The following is a 12,877-nucleotide window of genomic DNA, read 5'->3' on the forward strand; positions in this document are numbered from 1 at the left end:
GTCCCAGATTGGAGAGGGTGCAGGCTGGGCTGAGTGACACCCCCCCCCCAACCCCGTGCACGAATTTCATGCACCAGGCCTCTAGTCCTATATAATAAAAGGCTAATATGTAAATTGTCCCCTTGACCAGGAGTTCGACCAGCAGGCAGGCCGGCCAACCACCCATGTCCCCTCCCCCTGGCCAGGCTGGCCGGACCCCACCCATGCACGAATTCATGCACCAGGCCTCATACACATACACACACACACACACACACACACACACACACACACACTCACACACACTCACTGAGTGACCAGATTATTATGCATTCAGAGATCATAATAATCTGGCCACTCAGTGTATATATATTGCCATTTTAACATATATTGGAGTTGGAAAAATAGGACACTTTTCACACACCTACAGAAATAAATCCTTTTATTTTATAACAATCCTTTTCTTTTTTAAGATGCATACAGTACTTGTAGTCCAAGAATTCTGAGAAAAGCTACAGACAACCTGGCACTATTTTTGAGAATTATACAACTGGACAGCAAATTAACACCTTTATAAATGTTAGGACATATAGAAATATAATTTAGTGTTTGCACAAAAAATAGGGAAGTTACATTCAACACGTTTTCTTAAATGTGCATTTAAAATGTTTAAATGTTTTCTAAAACTTTGGTCATCATGCTTTATTATAAATTGTTAAATTTCACAATTATGTAGATGATTAAACCCAAGTGGTAAGCAAATATATCACATTAACACAAAACAGCAAAAACAAGCTAATACTGAACAATCATATTAGCAGACTGATTTGAGAATACACATTTTTCACAAATAGTACACAAAACTTTGTGATAACATAGTTCAATGACTTTTCTTCCACTTCATAAAATAAGCTTGAGTAAAGAGACATAGCAGAACATGATTACATAATAAAAGTATATTTTTAATTACAAATCTAATTGTACATATAGGGCAACAAATTGCGATTTCTATAGAATAGTGCAAATGAGCAGGACTTTTCTCAAAAATATTAAAATTGGATTCACTTCATGTTCCTCATATTTCATGAATATTAAGTTATATTATTTTAGGTTTTTGTGTGATGGGACAAGTGATAGGGTTGATATAGGTCAGATGTGTACTCATAGGCTGCAAATAAAAATAGCCATTGACTTAATTTACTGAATTAGAAGTGCAGGCACTGAAAATGTAACTTTAAAAAAGCTCCACTTGTCATCATGTAAACACTTTTGTTCATCATACCATATTTCATGAAAGATTTATAATTCATTTCAAATTGTCATATTGAGCAATTCCTCTAAACTCTTTTTAATATGTGGTGGTTGAGATGCAGCCTGATTTAACAGATTCTGGCCCATCTGTGCAAAAAGTGCTTTTGATAATTTAGCTGTGGCTACTCGTATATTTCCTCCAGCTCCAGGCAGAGAGCCACTATTTGTCATGTTACCTAAGAGGTGCCATAAAACAACCAACACTTTCTGTTCTGTGGCAAAGGGCTTCCTTTGATAGAGTTCCATAACAATATCTGAAATACAAAAATATGATAAGTCGTAAGGTTTAAAAAAAATAAATTCAAGTTCTGCTAATTAAAAAGCATCCTATCTAATAAAGAGGGAATATGCTAATCGACCCTCACACCATTGCAAAGATGGTGGCGCCTACAGCCAATAAGGAGGGAATATGCTAATTGACTGCCCCACCCTCAAAGATGGCGGCACCCACAATCAATAAGGAGGGAATATGCTAATTGACTGTCACGCCCTCAAAGATGGTGGTGCCCACAGCCACAAGATGGCGGTACCCAGTCCCTTCAGCCCTGCTGGGGTGTCTGCCTCCGGAGCCCCCCTGTCCCCTTACCCCCCCAGCCACCCAGGACCAGCCCGAGGCGCAGGCAAGCCTCGGATGGCTACTGCCCAGCCAACGCCTAAGGCAGAGACAAGCCTCGGATGGCATCTGCCCAGCCGCCCAGGGCCAGCCATAGGTGCAGGCAAGCCTCGGATGGCCGATGCTCAGCCTCCCAGTTCTGCCCGAGGCGCAGGTAACCAGGGCCAGCCAAGGTTTGCAGGGGTGTGATAGAGGCGTCGCCTTCCCCTGATCGCCGGGTCACCTCCTGCCCCTGAGGGCTCCTGGATTGTGAGAGGGGGCAGGCCAGGCTGAGGGACTCGCCCTCCAGTGCATGAATTTTCATGCACCGGGCCTTTAGTATATACATAACTTCTTCCCAATGCCACTTTTCTAAAATGTTAGGTATCTTAAAAGGAGGTCAGAAACTTCCCTCCTAAAGATTGGAATCTTCAAGTACTAGAATTCCATATATGATGATTAGTTCAGGTAAAAGTAGTAAAGATGGGAATGATATCCAAATTTCATCTCCATGTTTTCTAAATGCAGTTAATTAAAAAATCCTACACTTTCCACTCATGGACCTTTTAGCAAACACATAATTTGAAATAGCAGTTTTTATGAAACCAATATTTGATTTTAATTATTTTTATTCATTCTGTTTATTTCTACTAACAGGAAGACTAAACACTTACTGGGGAAAAATAATAAAATTCTTTTAAAGAAAATTTTTGTGTAAATGTCTTGTGAATCATGATATAATTTATTTCTACTTCATGGGTAATGATATTGAATTTGGCAGCTTTCCTTAAATTAAAATGAAATAATGAAATACCCATCAGTTTATCCTTAATTAATAAAATATTTCTTTATTCCTGACCAAATAGTTCATTGGTTAGAGTGTCGTTCCCACGCCAAGGTTGCATGTTTGATTCCCTGTCAGGGTACTTACAAGAATTAACCAATGAATGCATAAATGAGTGGAACAACAAATTGATGTCTCTTTCTCTTTCTATCTCCTACCCCTTTCTCTCTAAAGTAATAAAATAAAATTAACAAAAAGTATTTACCAGCAAGCTTTTCAGTCATATCCTGTTTTGCTTTTCCATTTAAAAACTGAGCTTTTGTGCAAAATGGCTGTAGAAGTAAGTAATTGTCTGAACAAAAAGAACAGAGACATGTTTAAAGAGTTATGACATCTTAGTTATTTTCAATTACATAGCATTGAAAACAAAAAATATGCAAATGATTGCAAATGCATTAGAAAGATTTTTTTAATCTTCCTAGATGACCACTATTTAAAATTCTCTATAAAACCTTAACAGAGTAACATTCTTAGAGCAAATGAAACACAAAAATACATCACAAAACATTAAAGGAGCTATTGTATGGTGTATATGTATAAAGAATTGTCTACATCCTAGATATCTTATTCTAAATGATACTATATATGTTTATAAAAAAAACAGAAAAATAATTGTTTTGGGTTTTTGTTTTTTTTTACCTTTACTGACTTTTCCAGTTTTTATTTTGAAATAATTATAGATTAATAGGAAGTTGTAAAGACAGTACAGAGCAGTCTTATGTACCTTTCACCCAAAGGTTATAGCTTACATAATTACAGGTGTTCTCTGCTTTCTGAAAGTACATTTTTCAACACCTTGCTTTTAAAAAAGACGTACATTATATCTGTTTTTACTAACCAAAAGAAAGCCCTAGACAAAGTCCAAAGACCAAAAGAAAGACCAAGTGATCATAGTCTTAATTTGCATTTGCATTTCCCTCGTAATTAGTGAAGTTGAAATCTTTTCATGTGTTTATTTACCATCCATATATCCTCTTTGGTAAAAAGTATTTTCATGTCTTTTGCTCATTTTCTAGTTGAAATGCTATTTTTAATTTTAATGTTGAGTTTTGAGAGTTCTATATATATTCTAGATATGTTTTTTGTCATATATGTGGTTTGCAGTATTTTGCCCCAATCTGTAGTTTATCTTTATATCAGTTAACAGGGACTTTTACAGAGCAAATGTTTTTAATTTTGATGATGTCCAATATATAAACTTTTATGGATTATGCACTTAGTGTCATGCTAATAATTCTTCACCAAGCCTTAAGGTCCTGAGGATTTTTTCCTATGTTGTCTTGTAAAAGTTTTATAGTTATGTTTTTCATTTAAATCTATGATCCATTTTGAATTAATTTTTATAAAGATGTGAGGTTGAGGTAGGAAAAAAATCGAAAAGTCAACGATAAGGGAAGAGAAAGTCAATTTCATATGATAACATTTAATTACTAATAGTAATTTAAAATATACTAATGAAGAAATTTTTTAACATTAAATGATAAAAAATTGGTTGGATTTTTAGCATTATAAAAATATGCAAAATAAGAAAGTACAAAAGTTAAGTCCAAGTAACTGGAATACCAAAGTAAGATTTCTTACCTACATGCTGACTCAGTGCCTGAACAACATTTGTGGCAGCAGTATAAATGCCTGGATTCTTGGAATTCAGATTGTTATCTACTATTGCTGGAATTAGCATGTTGATGATAGGAGATAAGTTGTCTCTAAGCAAAGGAATCATTTTGTGCATTGTTTCAAGAGCCACCAGATTTACTTTACTATTAGAATCATGAAGTCGAGATTTAAAAGCATCAAAAATCTGAAAGTAAAGTGGTAAATTATTTAAAATGAAATACTGTTTATAGCTCTTATATTGAAATTTCTTTTGGCATTTCATAGTATTTCTCCTTTAGCATACTGTTTAAAAACACATGCACATTTCATTTAACCTAAATTTAGAAAATAAAAATTTATAAAAACTTGGATGATAAATCTAAGTGTCAAATTTTCTAATAGCAAAAAGAGAAGGCTTAAAAAATCACTCCAAAAGACATCTTAATAAATTAAGCTTGAGAAATCTGGATCAGTAGGCAATGACTGATATGCTATAAATGTGATAAAAGTGATGTTTTCTGGAAGGTGCAGGTTAGCTTAGCTAACTCTAAGGAATTAAGGTTAAGTTTCTATTTTTATCTATTCATAACAAAAGTAGACATGTAAGTTTTATTATAAAAATTTCAGTTTAGGCAGCAAAAAAAACCATCAACAAAACAACAAGAAAACCCACTGCATGGGAAAACATATTTGCCAATGTTATCTCTGATAAGTGTTTAATCTCCAACATTTACAGGGAACTCATAAAACTTAACAAAAGGAAGATAATCCAATAAAAAAATGGGCAAAGGAACTAAATAGACACTTTTCAAAAAAGGGCATACAGAAGGCCAAGAGACATATGAAAACAGCCTCAAAGTCACTAATCATCCAAATCAAACAACAATGAGGTACCATCTCACACTCTCAGAATGGTTATCATCAACAAATCAACAAATAAGTGCTGGTGAAGATGCGGAGAAAAAGGAACCCTCGTGCACTGCTGGTGGGAATGCAGACTGGTGCAGCCTCTGTGGAAAACACTACGGAGTTTCCTCAAAAAGTTAAAAATGAAACTCCCATTTGACCAAGTACTCCCACTTCTAGGAACATATCCCAAGAAATCATAAACACCAATCAGAAAGAACATATGCACCCCTATGTTTATAGCAGCACAATTTACAATAGCTAAGATTTGGAAACAGCCTAAGTGCCCATCAGCAGTGAGTGGATTAAAAACTGGTTCATCTGCACAATGGAATACCATCTATACTAATAAAAGGGTAATATGCTAATTAGACCAGACATTTTCCAGATGTCCTTCCGGACAAAGCCATGGTGGCGGGGCCGAGGCAGAGGTAATTAGGGGCGATCAGGCCAGCAGGGGAGAGCAGTTAGGGGGATCAGGCTGGCAGGGGAGAGCAGTTAGGGGGATCAGGCAGGCAGGGGAGAGCAGTTAGAAGGATCAGGCCGGCAGGGGAGAGCTAGGGGAATCAGGCCGGCAGGGGGGGAACAGTTAAAGGTATCAAGTCGGCAGGGGAGAGCAGTTAGGGATCAGGCTGGCAGGGGAGAGCAATTAGGAGATCAGGCCAGCAGGCAGGTGAGCGGTTAGGAGCCAACGGCCCCGGATTGCTAGAGGGATGTCCGACTGCTGCTGTAGGCTCCATCCTGCAAGGATCGGGCCTAAACCGGCAGTCAGAAATCCCAAGGGGTCCCGAATTGGAGAGGGTGCGGGCCGGGCCGAGGGACTCCCACCGTGCACGAATTTCATGCACTGGACTTCTAGTCCTATTTAATAATCCTATATAATAAAAGGGCAATATGCAAATTGACCCTAACAGCAGAACGACTGGTTGCTATGACATGCACTGATCACCAGGGGGCAGACGCTCAACGCAGGAGCTGCCCCCTGGTGGTCAGTGTGCTTCCACAGGGGGAGCGCTGCTCAGCCAGAAACCGGCTCATGGCTGGCCTCCGCAGCAGCGTTAAGGATGTCAGACTAACAGCTTAGGCCCACTCCCCGGGGAGAGGACCTAAGCCATCAGTTGGACATCCCCCGAGGGGTCTTGGAATGTGAGAGGGCGCAGGCTGGGCTGAGGGACCCCTTCCCCCCGAGTGTATGAATTTTCATGCACTGGGCCTCTAGTGCTGCTATAAAAAAAGAAGGAACTTTTACCATTTGCAACAGCATGGATGGAACTGGAGAGCATTATGCTAAGCAAAATAAGCCAGTCGGAGAAAGATAAATATCACATGATCTTACTCATTTGTGGAATATAATGAACAACATAAACTGATGAACAAAAATAGATCCAGAGTCATAGAAACACCAAACAGACTGTCAAACCTCAGAGGGAAGGCGGAGGGGGGAGGGGAGTAAGAGATTAACCAAAGGACTTGTATGCATGCATATTAGCATAACCAATGGACATGGACACTGGGGCAGTGGGGACTTGTCCTGGGGAGTGGGAGTGGCTGGAGAGGGGTCAAGGGCGGAAAAAAGAGACATACATAATACTTTAAACAATAAAAAAAATTTCAGTTTAGGTTTCTTATAAAAATTTTAGCTGCAATTTCAGTTAAATTTTATTATTACCTTTTAACCTGATTACTTTAACAATTATTCCTTGCTTTTCAGAATTTTATAAATTTCATAAATTAAATATATAATACAGTGAATGGTAAGCAATTCTTAAGTCATGTTAGATGAGTGAAGAGTTATTCTGTGAGGCTGAGACTCTCACTAATAATTCCTGATATATATATCTATATACTAATAAAAGGGTAAAATAATATGCTAATTAAACCAGGAGACCTTACAGGAGACTTCCTGGATGTCCTTCCGGACAAAGCCATGGTAGCGGGGCCAAGGCAGAGACAGTTAGGGGCGATCAGGCCAGGAGGGAAGGGCAGTTAGGGGTGAGCAGGCTGGCAGGGGTGGCCAGTTGGGGGCAGCAGGCCGGTGGTGGTGGGGGGACAGTTGGGGGTGAGCAGGCCAGCAGTGGGGGGCATTTGGGGGCAAGCAGACAAGCAGGGTGGGGGGCAGTTGGGGTGATCAGGCCGGCAGGGGGGCAGTTGGGGGCAAGCAGGCCAGCAGGGGGATGCAGTTGGGGGCGAGCAGGCCAGTAGGCAGAGTGGTTAGGGGGCGATCAGGCAGGCAGGCAGGTGAGCAGTTAGGAGCCAGCGGTCCCGGATTGCTAGAGGGATGTCCGACTGCCGGTTTAGGCCCCATCCTGCAAGGATGGGGCCTAAACCGGCAGTCGGACATCCCCCGAGGGGTCCCAGATTGGAGAGGGTGCAGGCCGGGCTGAGGGACACCCCCACCCCATGCACGAATTTCATGCACTGGGCCACTAGTTATATATATAAATCTCTTCATGGTAAGAATAGTCTTCCCAAGACATTTTTTATTTTTTATTTTTAAAAAAATATATTTTATTGATTTTTTACAGAGAGGAAGGGAGAGGGATAGAGAGTTAGAAACATCGATGAGAGAGAAACATCGATCAGCTGCCTCTTGCACACTCCCTACTGGGTATGTGCCCGTAAGAAAGGTACATGCCCTTGACCGGAATCGAACCTGGGACCCTTGAGTCCCCAGGCCAATGCTCTATCCGCTGAGCCAAACCGGCTAGGGCAAGACATTTATTTTTACTCAACAGAAATAGAAAATCTTACTTTCTGGTTTACATGATAGGATAATGTGGTACTTTTCTTCTGAAAATTAAGAGGTAACACTACTGGAACTAAAAGAGTATAATACACTGAGTGGCCAGATTATTATGATCTCTGAACGCATAATAATCTGGCCAGTGTGTGTGTGTGTGTGTGTGTGTGTGTATATGTATGTGTATATATATATATATATATATATATATATATATATATATACTAAAGGCCCAGTGCATGATTGAATCATGCACGTGTAGGGTCCCCTACACGCTTTCGCTTTCGATCACGGGGAGCTGGATGCTTGAGTGGACAGGCACCCAGCTCCCATGCTTTTGCTTTTGATCGCTGGTGCCTGAGTGGACAGGCACCCAGCTCCCACACTTTTGCTTTCTTGCCGCCAGAGGCTTCTGAAAGGCCTGGTGCCTGAGCGGACAGGCACCCAGCTCCCCCGCTTTTGATGGTCCGCGGCAGCACAGCCATGGCGCAGACGCTGAGCTCGAGCCGCTGCTGGCGATGCGAGCTCAGCGTCCTGCCAGCCCAATCGGCCACCCTGGCCACCCCAAGTTCTGCTCCCCCGCGCCTCCTGGCCAATTGCGGGCATAGCGAAGGTATGGTCAATTTGCTTATTTGTCTATTATTAGGTAGGATGAGGCCAGTGCATGAATTCGTGCATGGGTGGGGTCTGGCCAGCCTGGACAGGGGGAGGGGACATGGGCGGTTGGCCAGCCTGCCTGCTGGTCGAACTCCTGGTTGAGGTGACAATTTACATTTTAGCCTTTTATTATATAGGATATACACTGAGTGGCCAGATTATTATATGTTCAGAGATCATAATAATCTGGCCACTCAGTGTATATTTGCCAAGTTTAATAAATAATACTAATTTTTAATGAAGTTTAATTAATAAATTACTAATAAAATTAAGTAAACTAAACTCTGATGAAGCATAAGTAACTTACGCTTTAATACCACTAACATTTATTACTATCTCTCTTTCTATGCTTTTTGTTTTCCTAAAGGTAGGTAGTTAAGCTGGCATATTTAATCTCTACCCTATATATGAAAAATGTTAATATATCCAATTCTAAAGTGATATCAAATCCCCTAAATTCTCTGGCTTTAAAAATATTTATTAATTCACTCAACGTATATTTACTGATTGTCAGGTTCCAAGAACTTTCAAGGAGTTACCATCTAGTGAGAAGATTCATACAAATAAGCAGCCATTTTGTTACTTATTTTTTAAATAATTACTTTGAATTGTTCTAGAATGCTCTTTAAAGAGCAAAACCTAAGTAATCCACCCTTTTCACTAAGGTTATTTTAACATTAAAAAATAATATATATAAAATACTAACATTTAGGGAAACGTTTTATACTAATAAACTTTATTAGCAACAGATTGAAAATGAAAATTAATTTTGATGTGTCCTTACCTTCACAATGTTTCCAACAACAAGGTCTTGATTGTTTTCAGTATCTGATAAAAGCTGCTTAATCCCATTAATACGATCACGAAAGTCTTTTGCGTTTAATAAACCTGTTATGACTTTGATATACTCAGCACTTTCTAAGGAATTACGGGGAACTGACTTTCTGGAGACTTCACGAATTTCAGTTACCTCTCTAAAGTAAAAGAAAGGTAAATTTGATTTTATTATTAATGTCCTATATAAAACACAAACCTAAAACATAATTCTCATTGTATATTTATTTTCTAAAAATTCACAAAGTGACCTGTCTTGGTCGGTGTGGCTCAGTTGGTGGAGCCTCATCCCGTGCACCAAGAGGTCAAAGGTTCGATTCCTGATCAGGGCACATGTCCAAGTTGTGGACTTGATCCCCAGTACGAGGTGCACAGGAGGCAGCCAACCGATGTTTCTCTCACTCCCTCTCCCTTACTCTCTCTCTAAAAATCAATAAAAACATACTTAAAATAATGTTTTTATTGGTTTCAGAGAGGAAGGGAGAGGGAGAGATAGAAACATCAATGATGAGAGAGAATCATTGATTGGCTGCCTCCTGCATGTCCCACACTGGAGATCAAGCCTGAAACCAGGGTATATGGCCTGACCGGAATCGAACCATGACCTCCTGATTTACAGGTCGCGAAGCTCAACCACTGAGCCATGGTGGCTGGGCAAAAACATATTACAAAAAAAATAAACATAAAAATGTGTGAGGCTTTAGAAAAACACAACAGGATGCATTTGATAGTAAAATAACACTAATACACCTTTAGGGGGAAAAGATAAAGTGACATCAAGGAACTCACTAGGTATATTAACAATAATAAAATTTATTTAAAAAAGAGAAGACATTAAGAATGATAACAGAACAGATACAAACATCCTCAACAAAAATATTAGTAAACCAAATTCAATAAATTAAAAGAACCATACACAATGACCAAGTGGGATTTATTCCAGGGATACAAGGATGGTTTAACATCCACAAATCAATCAATGTGATGCACCACATTAACAAAAATGAAGGATAAAAAGTCATGTGACCATCGCAATAGATGCAGAAAAAGCATTTGATAAAAATCAACATCCACTCATGATAAAAATACTCAACAAATTGGATATAGAGGAAACGTACCTCAACATATTAAAGGCCATATGTGATAAGCCCACAGCTGATATCACAATCAACAATGAAAAGTTGAAAGTATTTTCTCTAATATTAGGAATAAGAAAAGGATGACTCTTCTTACCACTTTTAGTCAACATACTATTGAAAATCCCAGCTGAAGCAGTTAGGCAAGAAAAAGAAATAAAAGGTATTTGAATGGAAAAAGAGGAAGTTGCCCTAGGTAGTTTTCTCAGTGGTTAGAGCATTAGCCTGTGGACTGAAGAGTCCTGGGTTCAATTCTGGTCAAGGGCAGGTACATTGGTTGCAGGCTCCATCCTCAGTCCAGGTCAGTCATGTGTGGGAGGCAACCAATTGATGTGTCTCTCTCACAACAATGCTTCTCTCTCTCTGTCTATCCCCTTCCCTTCCACTCTCTCTAAAAATCAATGGAAAAAATATCCTCGGATGAGGATTAAACAAAACAAAACAAAACAAAACAAAACAAAACAAAACAACAACAACAAAAGAAACAGAGGAAATAAAACAGTCTCTATGTGCAAAATGATATATTACATACAGAAAACCCTAAAGACTCCACCAAAACACCTTTAGAACTAATCATTAAATTCAGTAAAGTTGCAGGATACAAAATCAATATGCAAAATTCAGTTGTATTTGTTAACACAAATAATAAACTATCAGACAGAAAAATTAAAAAAAAATCCCAATTACTTAAGAATAAAATACCTAGGAATAAATTTAACCAGGAAAGTGAAAGACTTTGTACACTGAAAACTATAAGACAATGATAAAAAAATTGAAGACACAAATAAATGAAAGATATTTTGTGCTCGTGAACAAAAAGAATTAATATTGTTAAAATGTCCATAGTATCCAAAGCAATGTATAGATTCAGTATAATGCCTATAAAAATTCCAGTGGTATTTTCCACAACCCTAATATTTATATGAAACCATAAAAGACCCAGAATAACCAAAGCAATCTCCCCCCTCCCTTTCATTGCTTTTTTACTCAAAAAAGCTTCATTTTTAAAATTTAGCTTTCTGACTCTGTGCTTGTGCCTTCAATATTTTCACAACTATTTTCTGCTCCTCAATAAGGAAAGCACACTTTGATCCTGTCATGGAAGCATTTAGCACACATGGATCTAACATAAGCTCTGCTGACATATTTTTTCATTTTAGGCAACCTCATTAGAACTTTAGGTCTCATAGCACGAACTCCATGGAGTCAGCCTGGGCACAAGCCACATGCAGATTTTGGTGCTTTTCCAACCTTTTTGGTAAAAAGGTAAATAATTCTATTACCAGGGGTTTGGGACAGTGTAGTTTTTTTCTTTTAATCTTTATTGTTGAAAATATTACCTATGTCCCCCTGGTAATATTACCATTGTTCTCTTTCAGTCTGCCCCTTAAGGGAAAGCCTAGTTTTGTTAGAGGTTGTATTTTAGATAAGCCTTTGATGGTATGTTAAATGCTGGACTACTGTGAGTACCTGAAGTCACTGTCCCAAAAGAGGACCAACAAATTTTGAGAAAGAAAAACAAAGCTGGAAGCATCACACTTCCTGATTTCAAACTATATTGCAAAACTACAATAATTGAAACAGTATGGTATTAGCATAAAAACAAACACATAAATCAATGGAACAGAATAAAGAGCTCAGAGATAAACCCACACATACATGGTCAATTAATTTATGACAAAAGAGGAAGGAAAATTTCTTCAATAAATGGTATTGGAAAAACCAAACACTTCACATGCAAAAGAGTGAAAATGGGCCCCTATCTTACACTATACACCAAAAATCAACTCAAAATTAATTAAAGCCCAGCTGGTGTGGCTCAGAAGTTGAGTGGTTCAATTCCTGGTCAGGGCACATGCCTGGGTTGCGAGCTCGCTCCCCAGTAGGGGGCAGGCAGGAGGCAGCCGAATGATGATGTTTCTCATCAGTGTTTCTATCTCTCTATTCTTCTCCCTTCCTCTCTCCCTAAAAATCAATAAAAACATATTAAGAAAATTAATTAAAGACTTAAATGTAAGAACTGAAACCATAAAACTTATATAACAAAAAACAGGTATAAGCTCCTTTATGTTGGTATTTGCAATGATTTTTTTGGATCTGACACCAAAAACAAAGGCAACAAAAGAGAAAATAAAGAAGTAGAACTATATCAAACTAAAAAGCTTCTGCACAGTAAAGAAAACCATAAGCGAAGTGAAAAAGCAATCCATGGAATGGGAGAAAATCTTTGCAAATGATATATCTAATAAGAGGTTAATATCCAAAATTATAAAGAACTCATA

General features: G+C 38.5%; 1 protein-coding gene across 6 annotated transcripts in view; it reads right to left on the bottom strand.

Annotated features, from left to right (window-relative positions):
• Positions 1–410: 410 nt before the first annotated feature.
• The window catches only part of TOGARAM1 (TOG array regulator of axonemal microtubules 1), a 138,411-nt gene continuing 125,944 nt past the window's right edge, over positions 411–12,877 (bottom strand). For all 6 annotated transcript variants that reach the window (XM_079793443.1, XM_079793447.1, XM_079793446.1 and 3 more), the window contains 4 exons: positions 9,410–9,599; positions 4,308–4,527; positions 2,932–3,018; positions 411–1,544 (listed from right to left, as the gene is read on the bottom strand). In XM_079793443.1, coding sequence (XP_079649569.1) covers positions 1,291–1,544; positions 2,932–3,018; positions 4,308–4,527; positions 9,410–9,599 — 751 coding nt within the window. In that variant the 3' untranslated portion in view covers positions 411–1,290. The remainder of the gene's footprint in view (positions 1,545–2,931; positions 3,019–4,307; positions 4,528–9,409; positions 9,600–12,877) is intronic.

The sequence above is a fragment of the Cnephaeus nilssonii genome (assembly GCF_951640355.1).
Source record: "Cnephaeus nilssonii genome assembly, chromosome: 1".
Taxonomy (NCBI): Eukaryota; Metazoa; Chordata; class Mammalia; order Chiroptera; family Vespertilionidae; genus Cnephaeus; species Cnephaeus nilssonii.